Source organism: Prunus dulcis, chromosome 1 (assembly GCF_902201215.1).
Source record: "Prunus dulcis chromosome 1, ALMONDv2, whole genome shotgun sequence".
Lineage (NCBI taxonomy): Eukaryota > Viridiplantae > Streptophyta > Magnoliopsida > Rosales > Rosaceae > Prunus > Prunus dulcis.
In genome coordinates this window covers 16,559,941-16,577,991 of record NC_047650.1, presented here as the reverse complement: position 1 = coordinate 16,577,991, position 18,051 = coordinate 16,559,941, and the positions used below count along the sequence as shown (strand labels likewise).

Genomic DNA, 18,051 nt, shown 5'->3' with positions numbered 1-18,051 from the left:
TAGGTATTGCATTAAAATAGGAATGATGGTGTTGGAATCCATCATGATGTTTCTCCTTCTTAGCCCTATAAATAGAGAAGTCTTCAAGCTTCAAAACATACACCAAGCTCACAATTTTATCTTGAGCTCTCTCTCCTTCCTCCAATTTTAATTTTTTTAGTTTTATTTTATGGGAAACTAACTCCCTAGCTAAGGCTACGAAGAAAGCTTTTAATATGAGTATGTAATTTTTATTAGTCTGATCCAAACTTAAGCTTTAGGCTTATTATCACAAAACATCCCTGAGGTTTACGAAACTATCAGATTGCATCCTTAATGTTTTTTTGTGTCACTTATGGTCCTCAAAGTTAGTATGTGCAATCACAAATGGTCCCTGACGTTAGGGTCTGTCAAAAACTCTGTTAGTTTGCTATCGTGGGATACATATATATCACAAAACATCCCTGAGGTTTACACACTTATCACAAATGGTCCTTACGAATTTTTTTAAAAAAAAATTTAAAATTCATAAAATTTTGGTTTTCTTTTTAAAATTATTTATAAATGAAAAAACAATTTATAGAAGGATTTTAATCTTGAGGACCATTTATGAACCCTAAACCTTTAGTTTTTTTTTTTTTCATTTTTAAATTTTATGAATTTTAAATTATTTTTTAAAAACTTCATTAGTTTGTTGATGGCATATATATGGAGCCCACATCTACAATAATATAGTGTCACATGTATTTAAAATTTAATATATATTTTAAAATAATTATAATTCATAAATTTTAAAAAGAAAAAAAAAATTTATGAATTTTAAATTAAAAAAATTTCGTAAGGACCATTTGTGATAGGTGTGTGAACCTTAAGGATGTTTTGTGATATACATATATGCCACGTCAGCAAACTAACGGAATTTTTGACGGTACCTAACGGCAGGGACCATTTGTGATCATACATGCTAACTTTGAGGACCACGAATGACAAAAAAAAACATTAAGGATGCAATCTGATAGTTTCGTAAACTTTAGGGACGTTTTGTGATAATAAGCCTAAGCTTTAATATGAATTTGTAGTTTTGTTCAAATGGAATTTGTAGTTTTTCTTTTTAATTAATTGATGAATGTTTGATATTCTATTTCACGGGTTCAATCATGTTTTTCCCATTGTGTAATAAAACTTTCATGCTTTTAAAAGAGAAAAGAATTATTAAAGATTAATAGAATTTCGTTGAAGATTATTTTTTGATAGTTTGTTGTCAATGGTACAAGTTATGCTTAGAATACTTCTAAAGGAAATTAAAAAGAGCTTTAATTATTTTGAACAACTACAATGGAAAATATTTTGTGGATCAAATTAATAAGAGTTGCATGCTTATGTTAAAAGTGAATTAAATTTTCTTTAAATCAAATCCTATTTAAATCTACTTCTCTATCTTAGTTGTTCTGTTTCAACTCTGTTATTCTCTTTACACCGCTCTCTGTAGATATGACACTTGGACTTCCAAGCTACACTGCTATACAACACCTTCGCTTGGGTTTTGGATCAGACGAAATAAAAATTACACTCATATTAAAAGCTTTCTCCCTAGCCTTAGCTAGGGAGTTAGTTTCCCATAAAATAAAACTAGAAGAATTGGAGGAAGGAGAGAGAGCTCAAGAGAAGATTGTGAGCTTCGTGTATGTTTTGAAGCTTGAAGACATAGGGCTAAGACGGAGAAACATCATGATGGATTCCAACACCATCATTCCTATTTTAATGCAATACCTAACTACCACTTCATCTTGCCTATGTTAGTGTGGTTGAAATCAATTCCATTGTTGAATTGTTTTCTCTTTTTCTTGTGGCTTTCATCCTATTTTTAGATAATATGCATTGAATTTGAGCTTCTTTGGAGTGGATGACACCTTACAAGCATGTGAATTCAATTTTTCTTGTTTGCTTCCATCCCATACTTCTTTTCCTTTCTTCTTTTGGCATGGGTGTGGCACTTCATGCATTCTTTTCAATTCTTTTCTTCTTGTGCAAGTTGCACTTCTTCCTTCATCATCATTGCTTCATGGATATGTTGAAGTTCTTTAATTGGCCACTACCATATTATCTTTGGGTGGCACACTTCTTGGCATGCAAATTGAGTTTGTTTTCACATTGCATGCACACTTCATTGATCAAAGTTAATAAAATCACTTCCTATGTAGGCTTGTGTGTTGTGAAAGCCAACTCAATTTGCATGCCAAGAAGTGTGCCACCCAAAGATAATATGTTATTGGCCAATTAAAGAACTTCAACATATCCATGAAGCAATGATGATGAAGGAAGAAGTGCAACTAGCACAAGAACAAAAGAATTGAAAAGAATGCATGAAGTGCCACACCCATGCCAAAAGAAGAAAGGAAAAGAAGTATGGGATGGAAGCAAACAAGAAGAAATTGAATTCACATGCTTGTAAGGTGTCATCCACTCAAAAGAAGCTCAAATTCAATGCATATTATCTAAAAAGAGGATGAAAGCCACAAGTAAAGGAAGAAAAAGAGAAAACAATTCAACAATGGAATTGATTCCAACCACACTAACATAGGCAAGATGAAGTGGGAGTTAGGTATTACATTAAAATAGGAATGATGGTGTTGGAATCCATCATGATGTTTCTCCTTCTTAGCCCTATAAATAGAGAAGTCTTCAAGCTTCAAAACACACCAAGCTCACAATCTTCTCTTGAGCTCTCTCTCCTTCCTCCAACTCTTCTAGTTTTAATTTCTTTAGTTTTATTTTATGGGAAACTAACTCCCTAGGTAAGGCTAGGGAGAAAGCTTTTAATATGAGTGTGTAATTTTTATTAGTCTGATCCAAAACCCAAGCGAAGTATGTGAATTTGTAGTTTTGTTCAAATGGAATTTGTAGTTTTTCTTTTTAATTAATTGATGAATGTTTGATATTCTATTTCATGGGTCCAATCATGTTTTTCCCATTGTGTAGTAAAAACTTTCATGCTTTTAAAGGAGAAGAGAATTACTAAAGATTAATAGAATTTCGATGAAGATTAATTTTTGATAGTTTGTTGCCAATGGTACAAGTTATGCTTAGAATACTTCTAAAGGAAATTAAAAAGAGCTTTAATTATTTTGGACAACTACAATTGAAAATATTTTGTGGATCAAATTAATAAGAGTTGCATGCTTATGTTAAAAGTGGAACCCCAATGCCTTAGTGTTTTAATCAACGAAATTTTCTTTAAATCAAATCCTATTTAAATCTACTTCTCTATCTTAATTGTTCTTCTGTTATTCTCTTTCCACCGCTCTCTGTGGATACGACACTTGGATTTCCGAGCTACACTGCTATATGACCTTCGCTTGGGTTTTGCAAAGTGGTACAAATCACATCCCACCTCCCTGGTCCCACCCCCGGTGCAACGCAACCCCTCTCCTCCTCGTCTTCGGCAAGCCTCTTCTCTCCGTTTCCCTTCTCTTTTTCTATCTATATCGTTCTCCCCCTTGATTCTAGATCCAGATCTATTTCATTCCCTCCCGATCCACCTCTCTATTTCAAAATGATTATAGAAGTCGCTTGGGCCAATTAGAGAGTGAAATCCCAAATACGAACCTATACTGCCCTCATTCTTCATCATATCGAAAATCAACACCCCCAATCTGATCAAAATCAAACAAAGTTTAAAGCTTTGCATATTGTTTTATATGGATCCACAATCAAGATTAAAACCTGCTCTTCTAGCTGCTTCTTTGAAAGAGAGGGATAGTTTATATTATGTTGTAAAGGGAAAAACGTGCAAAACCAGTGAAACATGACACAAAAATGAATTTCGGTTCGTATATTTACAATAGCATTAACCAGTTAACAGAAGTTGACAGAGGGGCACATTAACACCCAAAGTAAAGTATGGGTGTCAAATTGCCAATTATTTTCATTGGCGGTATTTGTGCAATTTTCCCTAAAACAAACAAATAAGCAAACAATTTCTTTTCTCAAAACGAAACAATACAAGGCAGCTTGTTAATACAGCATCACTAAAATTGTGAAATTAGAAGTACATTTCCAGGTCAAAGGAGCTACAGATTATCATGTTCTTATTTTCTATCACCAAACACATTCTAGCAGAAAGAAGATTCTCTCCTATCAAGCTTGCAAGCTTATTGTTTCTTTCCAAAACTGTTTAAAACAACAACGAAAAATGAAAAATGATCATCTGTACAGGATCAAGGCTAACGTACAAATAAGTAAATGCCCCCTCATTCAAGCCTGATGTTTATTCTGAAAATATTCCTTCCCAGTAGCACAGTGAGAGAATTAGTATAACTCGACGCCCCTAAAATTATGCCCCTGACTTTTCAACTTTTTACGGCGAGAACGTGGGAACAAAAGTTGCTGAATCTGTTTTTCAGCTGCAACTTCAGATGTAGCCTACATGTACACAAAATTCTTTAGTTATCTGTAAACCTAAGTTGGCTAGTTTCGACATCAACCAGGACTACAACCCACTGCTTGATGCACACGACTAATTCTATGGACTTCTGTCTGTATCTCTTTAAAAAAAAAAATTCAGATAATGTATATGAATGCGCATGCCTCCCTCGAGAATAATAAAAAGGGTCAGGAAAGTAGTGACAAAACATCGCACACAAAGTAAGGACAAAACAGCATTCTCTCATCCCACACAGCTATGATCAAGTGGATGTATGAAATCACAACTGTTAAAGTCTACTGCATTAGTCCATATTTAGAAAAATAGCCCAACTTGGCATGCTTTTTAAATTCACAGAAAATAAATGCTTTTTAAACTGCTTACCCGGACTTTGAAGGGAAAACGATGAGTTTGTACTTCCAACCCTGAGAAGACTCTAACATCCATTCCAAGACTGTCAACCCCAATCAAATGAGCTCCCTATGAGAGAGATATTACAAGACCAGCTCAATTCAATTCAATTCTTTTAATTTCTTTAGAGGGCTGATATATATACATGATAAATCAACAGAACTAGAAAGAAAGAAAAAAGACTTAATATTTCAAATGCAGGTGAATCGAATTTCACTACACTAATAGGACAATTCGATCGTTCATTCCTATTATAAATACTGTATTAGAGAATAACTATTTATATAGGGTAACGTCTTCTTAACAGATATATGGCCTTATGACATGTTATGTTGTCAAGGAATTCTTAGATCATCCTCTGGTTCGCCTGTAAAATAACAGCAATAGACAAAATGTCTACCGTTGTGGCTGCTTGCAGCTACTGCAATTCAGAAGGAAAACTCAGACGCATTAGTTTAGAGGCCAAAAGACTTAGAATCCCTTACTAGAGCCTTGAACAAAGAAATTTATGGCAAGAAGATAGATTGTTGAAGGAATAATAGAAGAACGGAAGCATCCACTTTTCATTCGCCTTCGCGTAAGGTAGATCCAGTCTGGTAAAGATGGATTATACGTCATTAGTCATCCTAGCATATGTCAACTGACATCTCAGTTTACTTCCCTACATGACGAGGACAATGGAAGCAAAGTCAAAATCCTGAGGAAATGAACTATCTGACATGACGTCCACTATGAATGGTCTCAGCCATAATTTTCTGAGTATCGGTCAGATTAACGACCAAGGTTATAGATTCTGCTTCACCGGGAGCAGTTGCAAGATCCATAACCAAAGAGAGAACTTCAACATCAACCACTGCTACATTCTCTTCAGCTGGACCTCGGCTTCTATTAAATATATGTGCTTCGGATTATTAAAAAATATCGGCACTGAGCTCAAAGAAAGTTCTATGCTGTCAAATGCTCAAGGATTCTTTTCAAGCCACAGGCTACGAAAGAGGTACTGCCTTCGACATGTCACATATCTGCTTGCTAGCAAGCAAAAACTGTTTCCAGCCAGTTAACTCATTCCTATCACTCTTAGGCAACTCAGCTGACCTATTATGGTATACTTGATCCAAAAGATTCATCAAAGTCCAAACTCATGATGTTGTAGGCTTATGATATAAGGACTTAATTCCCTACATACTTAAACCGTACACAGTAAGACACATGACTTCACAACACAAAAGAGAGACATCCTAAACTTTAGAAATGAGTATGGAGATAAAGGAGCTGCATATAACTTTAAGCATACAAAATAAATAATCAATTAGTTACCTCAACATGAAGTCCTTTCCTTTTGCATAAAGCTTTAAGAGCAACATCACACCTAATACCTCTTTCATTGAAGCGATCTACAATTTCCGAGGTGGCGTTTACAAGAACATCAGGTTCTGCATCTTGAAAATCTTCCAAACTAATTGTAGACTGCAAATATCAGAAAAAAAGAAAAGATTATATAAAAATTAAAGAATTGCGACATTTTATTTCTTATTAAAAAAAATTGAAGTAGAAATTTTGTAAGGAAAAGGCATGTATTTGTGCAGAATTGCCTGCATAAAACATAAGAAACATTTTCTGGATCTTTACTTTTAAAGACTTTAATATAGGCAATACTCTTAACACAACTGTTCCATTTAAAAGCACTTAAGGAAAAAAAAAGGGTAAAAGTTAAATAGATGGCAGTAGAAAGAACATGCCTGAACACCATATACAGAGAACAACTCTATTCTCATTATCTCCAACCTGTAGAGAGTAGAGCAGGTCTTGCTTCGATCACTTTTGGAACTAAGGCTCAAACTTTTTCCATCTAAACAAAATGTTAATTTTAGGTCAACTAGAAATAGCCAATATGCATATAACCAGCAATGTCAATTACAAAAATAACTAGGTTAGGACAGTAACAAGATCTTCCCCTCATTGGATTTCAACAGCTGACTGATTGACTATTATAAATGAAAATAGACTTGACTAATAATATAGAAATTAATGAGCATACATATCCAATATATGTCAGAAATCGAAAGGAACATACAAACTTGCACGGTTAAAAAAGGGGGGTAACATTACCACCAACCAAGTTGCTTGCCAGCATGATCCAGTTTTTCAATCTCAATTAGTTAAGCATCCCAGGATGGAACACAAAATACCTTTCCAGTCCGAGTTGTATCCATCGCTATCTTCATAATGAAATAGTCTTCTTACATAGAATTCTTCATCAGCAAAAGCAGGTCTGAGGCATCCTAAAATAGAGACGCCATTTAATGGATGATCCATTTTTTTATGGTATTCGATGTTGATGACCTGCAACAGAACATGCCTAAAATAAATCTTTCCATAATATAAGATTAATATCTAAAAGATCCACATATTAGAATTTTTGTTCCCATTCCTATATCCTATATTTTTGCTTTTGATCAGAAAACCCTATACCATATATGGACATATGTTTCCAACATCAAAATTTTTAACTTTAGTTCCAAATAGCCAACTTGGCCCAGCTTCTGAAAAAGCTTCCCCCACCACAGTAACATTTATGCAGTCATTCTTTAAAAAAATAAAAAAATAAATGAGCTACAGCATATGGATCTTAAAGCAAGATATAGAAATTACTAATTTTATTATCAGAAAACCGCTTCCTAAATTTATACACAAGTGACCACCCGAGATACATAGCATTACCAACATTAATAACTTTAGAACAGTATGCCAATGCCCTTTGGGCCTAGTGGCACCTCCAACTTAAGATTAAAGGTGAAGGCTGAGTTTGAGGTAATGCCTCCACACTGTAAAAGATGATTGAGTTAATTACATACAACTGGCTATTAAAAGCAGTGATCAATATCATGCAATATAAATTTATTCTAACCCCTCCCTCAGAGATAGCTGGGTACTCACACTCATGATTAAAAAAACGTTTCAAAAATAAAAGTTACATACATCAAATAATCACCTTTGTCAAGCACTTCGCGAAATAAATAGGATGAATCGAGCTAGAAGTATCTGGCAACCCCCAGTCTAGAACATCAGAAACTTCAGATTCTACAACCTATTTTAACCAAAAGAGGCACGTCAACTTGAACATGGATAATTACGAAGGTAATGAGAAAAGTCTAGGATGAAAGATGGTGGGACGGGAGAGGACATTAAATAGGAAAAAGAAAAGAGAAGAAATCTATAATGTTCAATGTCAGAATATGTGACCAAGAGATAGTAATCCAGAAAATAAAACTTCTAAGTCATCAAACGAAATATGTGGTTTATAAGTGGGGAAAGGTTACCCATCCAGTCTTATTAAAATTTATATGGTCTTTGGCAGGATACAATGTCTACCCGCTTCCCTCTTATCTATATAAACATCGAATTGATTGTGAAATAGAAACTCTAAAGTATTTAAAAGTTTACTTAGCGTTTATTTTCTCCTAGCGGGAAAGGATTTCCTTGCTAATAATTTCGAGCCCAAGGCCTCTCAAAAGCATCAAGATGAGGCTAGGAATTTCTTTTGCATATTTTTCATATTTTTTACCATCTTTGCCTATTTCTGGTCTGCAGACCAACAAAGTAATAAAATTTAATATCTTTTCTTTAACCTAATCACTGTTATTCCATCTATGTTTGTTGAACCTCCAAATCCAATCTCAAATAAAAGAGAGACTGTCATATTCTTCTAGAAAACAAGATTGCTTTTACTGACCTCGAGATAATCATCATCAAAAGGGCTTTCATCACTATTTCCACCACCTAGAATGTTGAACTCACCAGCTATTCTTCCATCATCATATGTAGGGATATCCATCCCAAACAAAGCATTCTGAGGGCAAACACTCATATTAGAAATCAATTTAACAATTAGCACAAAAGCATAATAAAAGAAAAAGGAGATAAAATGAAAAAATAAGTAAACAATATCAATTACACTAAAGTCTTAACTGTCTAAGCTGATATAGATGTCAACATACAAATGTTCCCACACTACGGTACCGCTTTGCTGCAGTCTAAAGTGCTAAATACATCCATGAACACATTAAAATATAAATATTGAAATCCAAACTCATAATGTCATAGGATTAGCTCATTTTCATGCAAATGCCTATGGCAGTCAATAGAAAATTAAAAAAAATTACTCTGATTGCATGCAAACTATGTTATTTGAAAACCGAAACGAGCAAATGAGCTACACAGAGAGAGAGAGAGAGTAAATATTAAATTGTTGGAAACTTATTAACAAGTACCACAACAGAAAGCAAGAAAGAGCAAGAGAGAGAGACAGAGAGAGGTTGGAGGATATGACACCAAAAATGGGCACCCATGAAAAGTTCACAAAATCACTTAATCCTTTTTCCCCTTTCAAATGTAATTGAGGGCATTGCTTCTAAACTTAAACATCTGGAATTAAAATGAATGGAAAGAAAAAGTATTAAAGCAACCAAATCCTCACCACAGGGTTACTTGCTGCAGGATCCTCTAACAAGTTTGCATCATCAAAAATTTCAAAATATAAATCTACAGAAATAATTAGATTAACAAGATGGAATCAGAATCAAGAATAAAGTATACATAAAAACATTGACTTATACACTTCAGGATAAACATCAAAAGACCTCCATAGTCGTCGATAACATATTCAAAATCAGCCCAGGAAATTTGTTCATGTGGTTCACAGTGTATCTTCCCCGGGAACACCAGCAAAGCACTGCAGTTCGCCTAAGGCATAAAGGAAACTTTTAACCATGCATGGTAATAACACCAAGTACATCAATTGTGGATGCTAGCTAATTAGTCCCACAAAAAGATACTTGCAGGTCATCATCCATATGCCAACTGACTGACTTTTTTGGTACTCAAATTTTAAAATTAATAGAACAGCTGTATCAAAAACAGACACCTCAACTGTTGTTCGTGCTATTTCAGCAGAAGTAAGTTGGTGTCCCGGACCATTTTGCAGACTTTCACTTCTTCAAGAGGATGATAACCTTGGTTAGTAATATAACTAGAGGAATCAGGAACAGAATCTGAGTAATCTGCAGCAACCAAAACTTTGGAAAGGCAAAGGTCATGTCCAATAGACAGCCAGTGGAATTGGGTTGATCCAAGTAAAGGATTCCTGCAATTAAAACTATAATAGAAAAATAAACTTTTGACTTAACAGAACATAAATTTTGTAAAATAAACTTTGAATTCAATCTAAAATTAATAGCTAAAAAAAGGTGAAAAGTGAAGGTAATGGTTGGAAAAGAAAAAAAAATCCCAAGTCAAGTTACCGCCCACACATCTTACTCATAATTCCATAAATTTTTTTCGACGAAAATAAAAATTCCTATAATTTTTATGTAGAACATTAAATTCCTCATGTCTAGTCTGTAAACATCATACCTGAGTGCAGTGATCACATGTAGGAAAGGAGAAGAAAAGAAAGCTGAGAAACTCTACATTCACCCCAATAAGAATTGTATCTGCACCCAAAGTTCTAAGCAAAATACACTCATATTTTTTAGTCGGTGCAAAAGGTTACTCACGTTCATTCAAGCAGAACTATTTTCATCTGAAGGAAGGTATTCTTTTCTTTCCCTCCCTTACTCAGGCAACCGCTAATAGTTATCCTATTAAAGGCATATCATACTCAGCACAGACTAAACCCAAATATTCCACATATTTTGTAGAAATAATAATGCCACCATATATATTGATAAGATCAATCAATTTTAAACTAAAGTACACCTTACGCCTGGAAGATCAAGGGCTCTTCGACCATCAGAAGGAGGTTTCATCCAACTGTTTGAGATCCCATTTGTTGTAGAACAACAAACCCTTTCTGAATGGCACGAATGGCAATGAGAAGAACCTGAAAAATCCATTTTAAAAATTTTCAAAAGAAAAAAAATGTCACGAGCGCGGCAAAATTGAAGCTTCCAAGCAGGAGGAGCTAATGGAAACAAAAACCCAAGAGGCTAAAAGACAAAAATTAAATAAATCAATAGTCCAACATAAGATTAAAACTAATTGCCAAGAAATTTAAAGGAAAACTAGAGGAAATCAGCAAGAAATCGAAATTTCAATAATATAAACTTATTCTTCATTAAAATCTGAATATTACAATTATCCTTCTTTTCTTTTATCTTTTTGTTTTTGCTTGTATATGCTCACAGTAAGGGTGAAATATGATAACCAAACCAAGAATCAACTCATATTCTCATCAATTCTCAGTCCCAGTAACTAGCACTTGCAATCAATCATTTTTTTGCATGTGGGTATTTCTTCAACAACTATGATCCTTCAATAGAAAGCTGATACAACCACTCAAGCCAAGCTTTTTCTAAGAAAATTGTGACAAAAATCCAAATGGGTTTCTGCCAAGGCATGCAAATCAAACTGGGTATTTCCCATATTGCCGTTTCATCGACTCTCAGCTCCCAGTAAAGCGTGATCCCACTAAATTAAAATAAAAACAGAAACCCAAATGGAAAGAAAGTCATATGATCGTGATTTACCGAAGGGAAGAGAAGTAGCAGCTGCAATTGCCATTAGAGACGGAGAGCTGAGTGATGGAGGATGTCGTATGATGAGTATCGATGTCGTTGTACATTGGGGTGCTTTACAGTGTGATTAGGCCCTCCACATGTTTCTGCTAAGCTAGCCTCTCATCTCAATAGGTTTTTTCTTTTGAAAACATAAAGGGGAGTTTATCATATATTCCAGCATATTCAAAGGGAGACAAACCGGTCCATATTTCAAAATTAGGCAAAAGACGCGTAAATTTTGACATTAAAAACTTCATGAATTACATAAAATGCCACGGGTATCAAATACATGTGAGCTAGGCCTGGTATGAATCGATTCAGGATAGTAGAGGGCTCTTCCATTAATCGTACTGGAGTTTTTGATAAGCTAATTTCTCTTTTCGTAAACTGAATATTAGGACCTTTATCCTCCGTTTGGATGAAGTAATTGAAAATTACATAGAATTGTAAAATGACGAAATTTAGATTTCCATCATTTCAATTTCTGGCAATTGAAGATTTCAGTGTTTGGATTTATGTATGTCGAATTTTGTAAATGACGGAATTTTGTAAATAGCATCATGGAAATTGTAAAATAACATCTATATTAGTGGAAATTAAACTCGGGAATTTGATGCCCTAATTTCCACGGTTTTTTCCTCGCGTCATTTAATAAATTCCACGCTTAAGTTGCCAAACAAAGGAATTGTCAATTTCTCTTCTTAAATTCCCAACTTTTAGCCAAATTCTGAGTTATTTTCCCTCATCCTAACAAAGAGTAAGAGAGACCAAATATTCTATTTGGGTTGGTTCGGTAGGAAAATAGCACCGTTTAACAAAAAAACATACTAATTATGTGGAAACATAAGTTTCTGAACAAATATTTCAATTCTCCATGTAAAATATTTATTAAAAAAAAGTCTAATTTATTCAAGTATGAAATCAAATAACCTAAGACACATAAAATAAAAAAAAATACATAAAAAAATAACAAATAATGTTACAAAATAACATAAAATTAGTTTAAATTGAGATGTCTTACATGTAGTATTTAAATGATACTATAAGGAAAAAGTGTCATTATGAGAGTCACAAGTGTCATTATGAGAGTCACATTCATAATTTAGCTCACGACATATGCACCTAGGTTCAAACCAACAACATAAACTAAACGAATTAAACAAAATCTAAAACAGAAAAAGTATGATGGTCTATAACAATTATTTGGAGTAATTATGTTCAATATCATTTCCATATCACAGAAACCCATGCGAGTATGAATTTTCTAAATAAAGCATAGATAAACACATAAACAAGGAAACCCATATTATGTATTGTAAACACAAAACCTTCATATCCATCCACTAATAAGTTGACACACATATTAGTATTTAAATAATAAATTAATTATAAATATCGGTTTGGTATGGATTTTCATCGGATTAGGGGTATTTTTACTCAATCTTTGAACTAAACGTTTCGGTACAGATCATATCAGAAGAATTAAAAATAAAATAATAATAATTTAACCAATGATACACGAATTTTTCAGATGAGATACCCACCCCTAATGTGAGCTTAGTGGAGTGGTGATTGAACCCAAAACACCATCTGGCACACACTTGGATTATTTATTCTTTTGTTCTAGGAAAACCCATAGCATATTTTTTTTAAAAACAAAGGATCTCAGCTACAATTTAAAAAGGCTTTTTTATTTCAAATAATCCCAGAGATTCGCAAAATTATCACCTTTTATTTTTAAGCTTTTTTTGTTAAATTAATGATCCTTAAGGTTACTCTCTTCAATTTGATGAAGATTTATCGGATTGTATTTAAAAGAGTTACGTTGAAAGACGGGTGAGTCAAAGGATAACATAGGTTCCTCTCCATACGAATCTGAGCTATTAGACATGTCAGGTCCACTCACAAACCCATGGAAGCACGCCTCTCGACCATGTCCAGGGCAAAGGTCATCCATTACCCAGCGGATCAAAAGACCTAGGCTTGTTTTAATATTGTTTGACTTGTTTTAATATTGTTTGACTTGTTTACTAATTTATGAAAATGTTTTGCTGATGGCTGAACTTCGTTTGGTGGAGTTGTCTAGGGCATAGAGGTGCAAGGATGAACTTGACCACATGATCAAGTCTCACAAGCAATTAGAGCAACAAATTAAAGCGAGACTAAATCGACGAAAGAGAAGGATAAGATTTCTCACCACTTGGAGATCTACAGACCTGAGATCAATTTTATGTTATTTTATTTTGTTGTATAATTGATTTTATGTTGTAAATTTTATTATTATTAATTTTATTGTGAAATTATTATAAATTACTATATTAACCATACCACATTATTAAAATTGATGGAATTATGGATGAAGATGACGGTATGGGAAAACTTGGTCAAGGAGCAATGTGGGCCATTTTGTCTTTTAGGGGCAATGTAGGATTTGACTATAGTTTCAGGGATTCTATTTAGCTCTCCACCGTGGATTTACCGGCTCAACTAGAGATGCGCTTATGTTTTTACATAGTATAAAATTAAAAAAAATAAAAATAAAAAGGCTAAAAGTCACTTTTGGTCCCTGTAGTTTGGCACTTCAACTACTTTTGACCCTATAGTTTCAATTCCGTCAATTTTGACATTGTAGTTTCGTATTTGTAGCAATTCTAAGACAAGTTAGTATTCATGTTAATTTCTTTCACAGTGCAATGAGTAATTTCATCAACCCAAAATCCTTGAGCATAGAAGCTTGTCTGAAACTCCCCTAATTTCATATTAGGGTTTGAAATTGGTCATTTAGATTTAAGATTCTTCAAAAATTGGGATTAGTGGTTGAATTTCGAGCCCTAATATGGACTGGGGAGAATTTCAAACAAGCTTTTACACTCAAAAATTTTGAGTTTACGGAATTGCCCCTTGTATCGTTAAAAAAATTGACAAGAATACTAATATATCCTTGAATTACTACAAATACAAAATTACAATGACAAAATTGATGGGTCAAAAGTGTTTGAGGTGTCAAACTACAGACACCAAAAAATATTAATATATACAACCCTCCAATTTTGTTTACATTCATATATAACCACCCAAAACCCAAAACCCTAAATACAACGCTCTCATAGCACACAACCAAAGCCCCGAATTCAGAGAGAAGATGAATCACATAGCAGCAATGGAAGAACAATTGGTATCAGAGAGAATAAAACAAAAGCTAAACCAAGTAAATCTTGCTGCCCAAACCCATCTCTCTCCCGTCCAAGACCATGTCAATTTCACCCTTCAGGTATATATATTTGATGAGCACGTAATCGTTATTTTTTTATTATTGGTTTTTCGATGGATTTTATTATAAAAGTGTCCTTTGTATGTTATGGATTCGACGTTACTACTCCATTATTAGCTGTCTGGTAACACCAAAAAGATGGTTATGGTTTTGTTATTGAGCTGCGTTTGGTTGCTGAGAAAACGTAGTAGGAGAATTGATAGATTCAGTTTGCAATTTGATTACTGATGCTAGAGGAAACTGAAAATCATTCAAATTTGCGGTCTGGGGCTTCCTTTTTTTCTTCTTCTTTTAATTTTATTAGATTTTATCAGTCTTTGTTGTATCCAAATATCAAAAAGCTGAATCAAAGAAACCCAATATTTGATTCTTAGTTTATAATATACTAAGCATTAATATGGTTTCCTGATTTTCTGCTAAGACTTGGGATGCGAACTTGGTGATACATTGCCTCTGTGATCACTGGTAATATTTTTCCACTCACATTTTAGTTGATGAATTTTTGCAGCGAGCCTACTTCAAATGTGCATATGAGTGTTTTGATAGGAGAAGAAGTCAACAAGAGATAAGCAATTGTGTCGAAAATTGCAGTGTTCCTGTTGTGACTGCTCAACAGAGAGTTGAGGGTGAGATGGCCAGGTTTCAAGTAAGTACATTTTTTTCCTGCATCTCTCAGTGGTGAAACTCCTTCCATTTTCTAGCTTATTATGTTTTGAAGTAATGCATGCTATAGGAGGTCTCTGTCTAAGATCTTAGGATGATACTTGACAGATAAATGAATTTGAAGGAGAGGAGTATATTTATGTGTGTGTGTGTGTGTGTATGTTCCATTATGATTTGATTTCTGATTCAATGAGATATTATCTTGTTTGTTTTTTATTTATGCAACCCCATCTATATGCTCTTATTGTTTCTCAATCCTCTTGATATAAGCAAAAGCAGAAACAAACTTTATGAAATGATGTCCCAGTAACAGTGTACTGTATTTCTTTCTTTATAAAACCTTTAAATATCGACTACTAGGTTGCAAATGCTACTTACATTCACCTGTGTCTCAAAGCTAATTAGGAAATCAAACAAAATGTGTAAGAAAAGTAAAAGTTATAAAGCATAGAGTTTGCTCAACTTTATGGGTGAAAATCGTAAAGAAAGTATTTCAATGAATCAACTTCAGGATTGTGAGAATCTTTATACAAACAGTAGGAGGATCCTTAATCTAATTATTGGCTAAAGAGCTACTTTTCCTCCCCTATAACTAACTCTTCAGAGTGATAAGCAGTGTTTTCAAAGGCATGCTTTGATATTTATCAATCAGCATGGTGCAGTCATTGAACTCTTTCGTTATTTTTTAGTTTAGTGCTGAATTTCTTAGTGTCATCAAATTAATTGAAAGTGCAATGAAAAAGTTCAGTGCAATATTTTAATGTTGTCAATGCCCTCATCAATTACAGAAGTTTTTCATTTTCAGCTCTGAACTGAGTTATCAATCATGCCCTTAGTTTTGTGACCCTTAATACTGCTGCTGAGTGTATGGTGAACATAATCTGTTACATAGCATATGTAATATTATCAATTTTAATTTCAAAGTTCAGAGGTGATTATGATGATGATCTCACATCCTCTCATAAGCAGTGTTTTCTTTCTATATTTGTGTTCACTTTATTTTCCTGAATATTTGTGCTTCATATATTTTTTTTAATCTTAAGACTTGGTGACGCGTAAACCAGATACAATTATGCACACTGAAGTATGTTTGCAGATTGTCATTCTAGCAAGCTACTTCTTGCTCATGAAAATTCTTATGTTGGATGCAGGAGAGGTTGAGTAGGGCACTGATGGTCTGTCAAGACAAGCATGATGTAGCTAAGCAACAAAAGGCCACAAATACGCTGAACAATTTGGAGTCATGTGTTGAAGAGGCAACCCAAGAGAGCATAAAGACACTGCCACATCTTGCCGAAACATTGAAGGCTTCCTTGTCGATCAACAGTTCAGTGAGTAATAATTAACCTATCAGCCCGTGAGAATTGATAATGGATATCAAATTTTTTGATGCCTGAAGGCAAAGAAACAGTCATGTACTTTTTCGCAATTTATCTTTTGTTATGGGGAGGCAACCCCTGAGACCCGTCTTGTCGATCATGAAATGCGGTGTGCATAAATGGAAGTGCAAATAACTAGAAATTTGGTTCATCTCAAAATTGGTTTGGTAGAGCGCATTTGCACCTCTAGATTACTGATTTAGTTTTCCTGCATGCTGATTTATGCAACAAGAGTAAGCTGGCACTCTCCTAAGCAAGCAAGACTAGGTCACCATTATAACATAAATGAGAATCTAGCAATTGAAATTCCCGTAAAGTACTATAATATGATCACCCACTAACTACAGTATTCGTTAGTGGTTCAATTTCCCAGCTGGACATGGCATGCTCTGTTTTATATTTCTTTATTTACAAGGGGCCTAAACCAAAAAAAATTATGTATCCACGTGGTATGCTGACGTGGTTTGTTGAATTCGTTCATTGTAACACATGGACAATTGTGTATCCGATACATCATGTGGTATATATATATATTAGAGAAATAAACAGATTCATTCAGATCCAAACACTATAGAGGCAAATACAAAATATACATGAAGAACATTGCCCCAGAGGAGGGTTCTTGCAAACAATAAACCATACAAATAAGCAAGACAATACAATTAAGTTCCTTAAAAAAAAAAAAAAAACACTCTCAAGAACATATCATCTTCCTGGTCACTAAGCTTAAAGAAAAACTTCTGGGCCAGTGGAGGATTAGACTCATCTTGTAATGCCCCAATTTTACTATTTTACTCTCGAATTACCAAGAAGCAGGCCAAATAGCAATGACGGCAAGAGAGGCAACAATGTTATTGTTGGGACCAAGAGTAGAAAATGAGCCCGTTAGAGCACTTCCACCTATTTGTCATGGCAAAAGGCTATTACTATTCACGTTAATAATGGCAGCCTTTGCAAAAGGCTTGTGGTGTTTCCACTCATTACCATGACAACCACTATTCACATGAGATATGATGAGAGGATTTGTATAGAGTTTTGGTGTGGGAAGTGAAAAATATGACTAAGTATTTATTTTAAAAAAATCTGAAAATTTTAGTACTTTAAAAATAAAATAAAAAGATTTTTTTTAAAATTTTGTTGGTTGCTGACGTTAGCAAACCCAGGCTTGTGCAAAGGCTAGTTGTGCTTGAGAGCCAGCCCAGGCTTGTGGCCCCCACACCCAGCCCGGGCAAAAGTGGCCCGCTGGAACGCCATTTTTCATCTTGGGCCTCCCCTTGCCCCAGCCTGAGCGCAATGGTGGAGTTGCTCTTAAGAACCATTTGGGTTTTTGATGAGTTTTGTGCATAAGATTAGGTCCAAGGGAAGAAA

At 34.3% G+C, this 18,051-nt stretch overlaps 2 protein-coding genes and 1 long non-coding RNA gene across 3 annotated transcripts; 2 read left to right on the top strand and 1 right to left on the bottom strand.

Moving 5' to 3' along the window:
- Positions 1–140: 140 nt before the first annotated feature.
- On the top strand, positions 141–2,922 carry LOC117632378. Its single transcript, XR_004586466.1, has 2 exons — positions 141–219; positions 2,181–2,922. It is a non-coding gene; the product is annotated as an uncharacterized LOC117632378 (long non-coding RNA).
- Positions 2,923–3,945: 1,023 nt separating this feature from the next.
- LOC117632368 (uncharacterized protein At3g49140) lies at positions 3,946–11,477 on the bottom strand. Its single transcript, XM_034365828.1, is given in 13 exon segments — positions 3,946–4,401; positions 4,787–4,882; positions 6,131–6,280; positions 6,553–6,662; positions 7,003–7,156; positions 7,806–7,901; positions 8,547–8,663; positions 9,291–9,355; positions 9,454–9,556; positions 9,738–9,775; positions 9,778–9,968; positions 10,571–10,694; positions 11,341–11,477. Coding segments are annotated over 13 exon segments (1,392 nt in total). The 5' UTR covers positions 11,375–11,477; the 3' UTR covers positions 3,946–4,287.
- Positions 11,478–14,444: 2,967 nt separating this feature from the next.
- On the top strand, positions 14,445–16,860 carry LOC117614434 (protein FAM136A-like). The gene is made up of 3 exons (XM_034343247.1): positions 14,445–14,641; positions 15,150–15,287; positions 16,456–16,860. The coding sequence occupies exons 1-3, from the start codon at positions 14,513–14,515 to the stop codon at positions 16,648–16,650; spliced, it is 462 nt and encodes a 153-aa protein (XP_034199138.1). The 5' UTR covers positions 14,445–14,512; the 3' UTR covers positions 16,651–16,860.
- Positions 16,861–18,051: the final 1,191 nt, after the last annotated feature.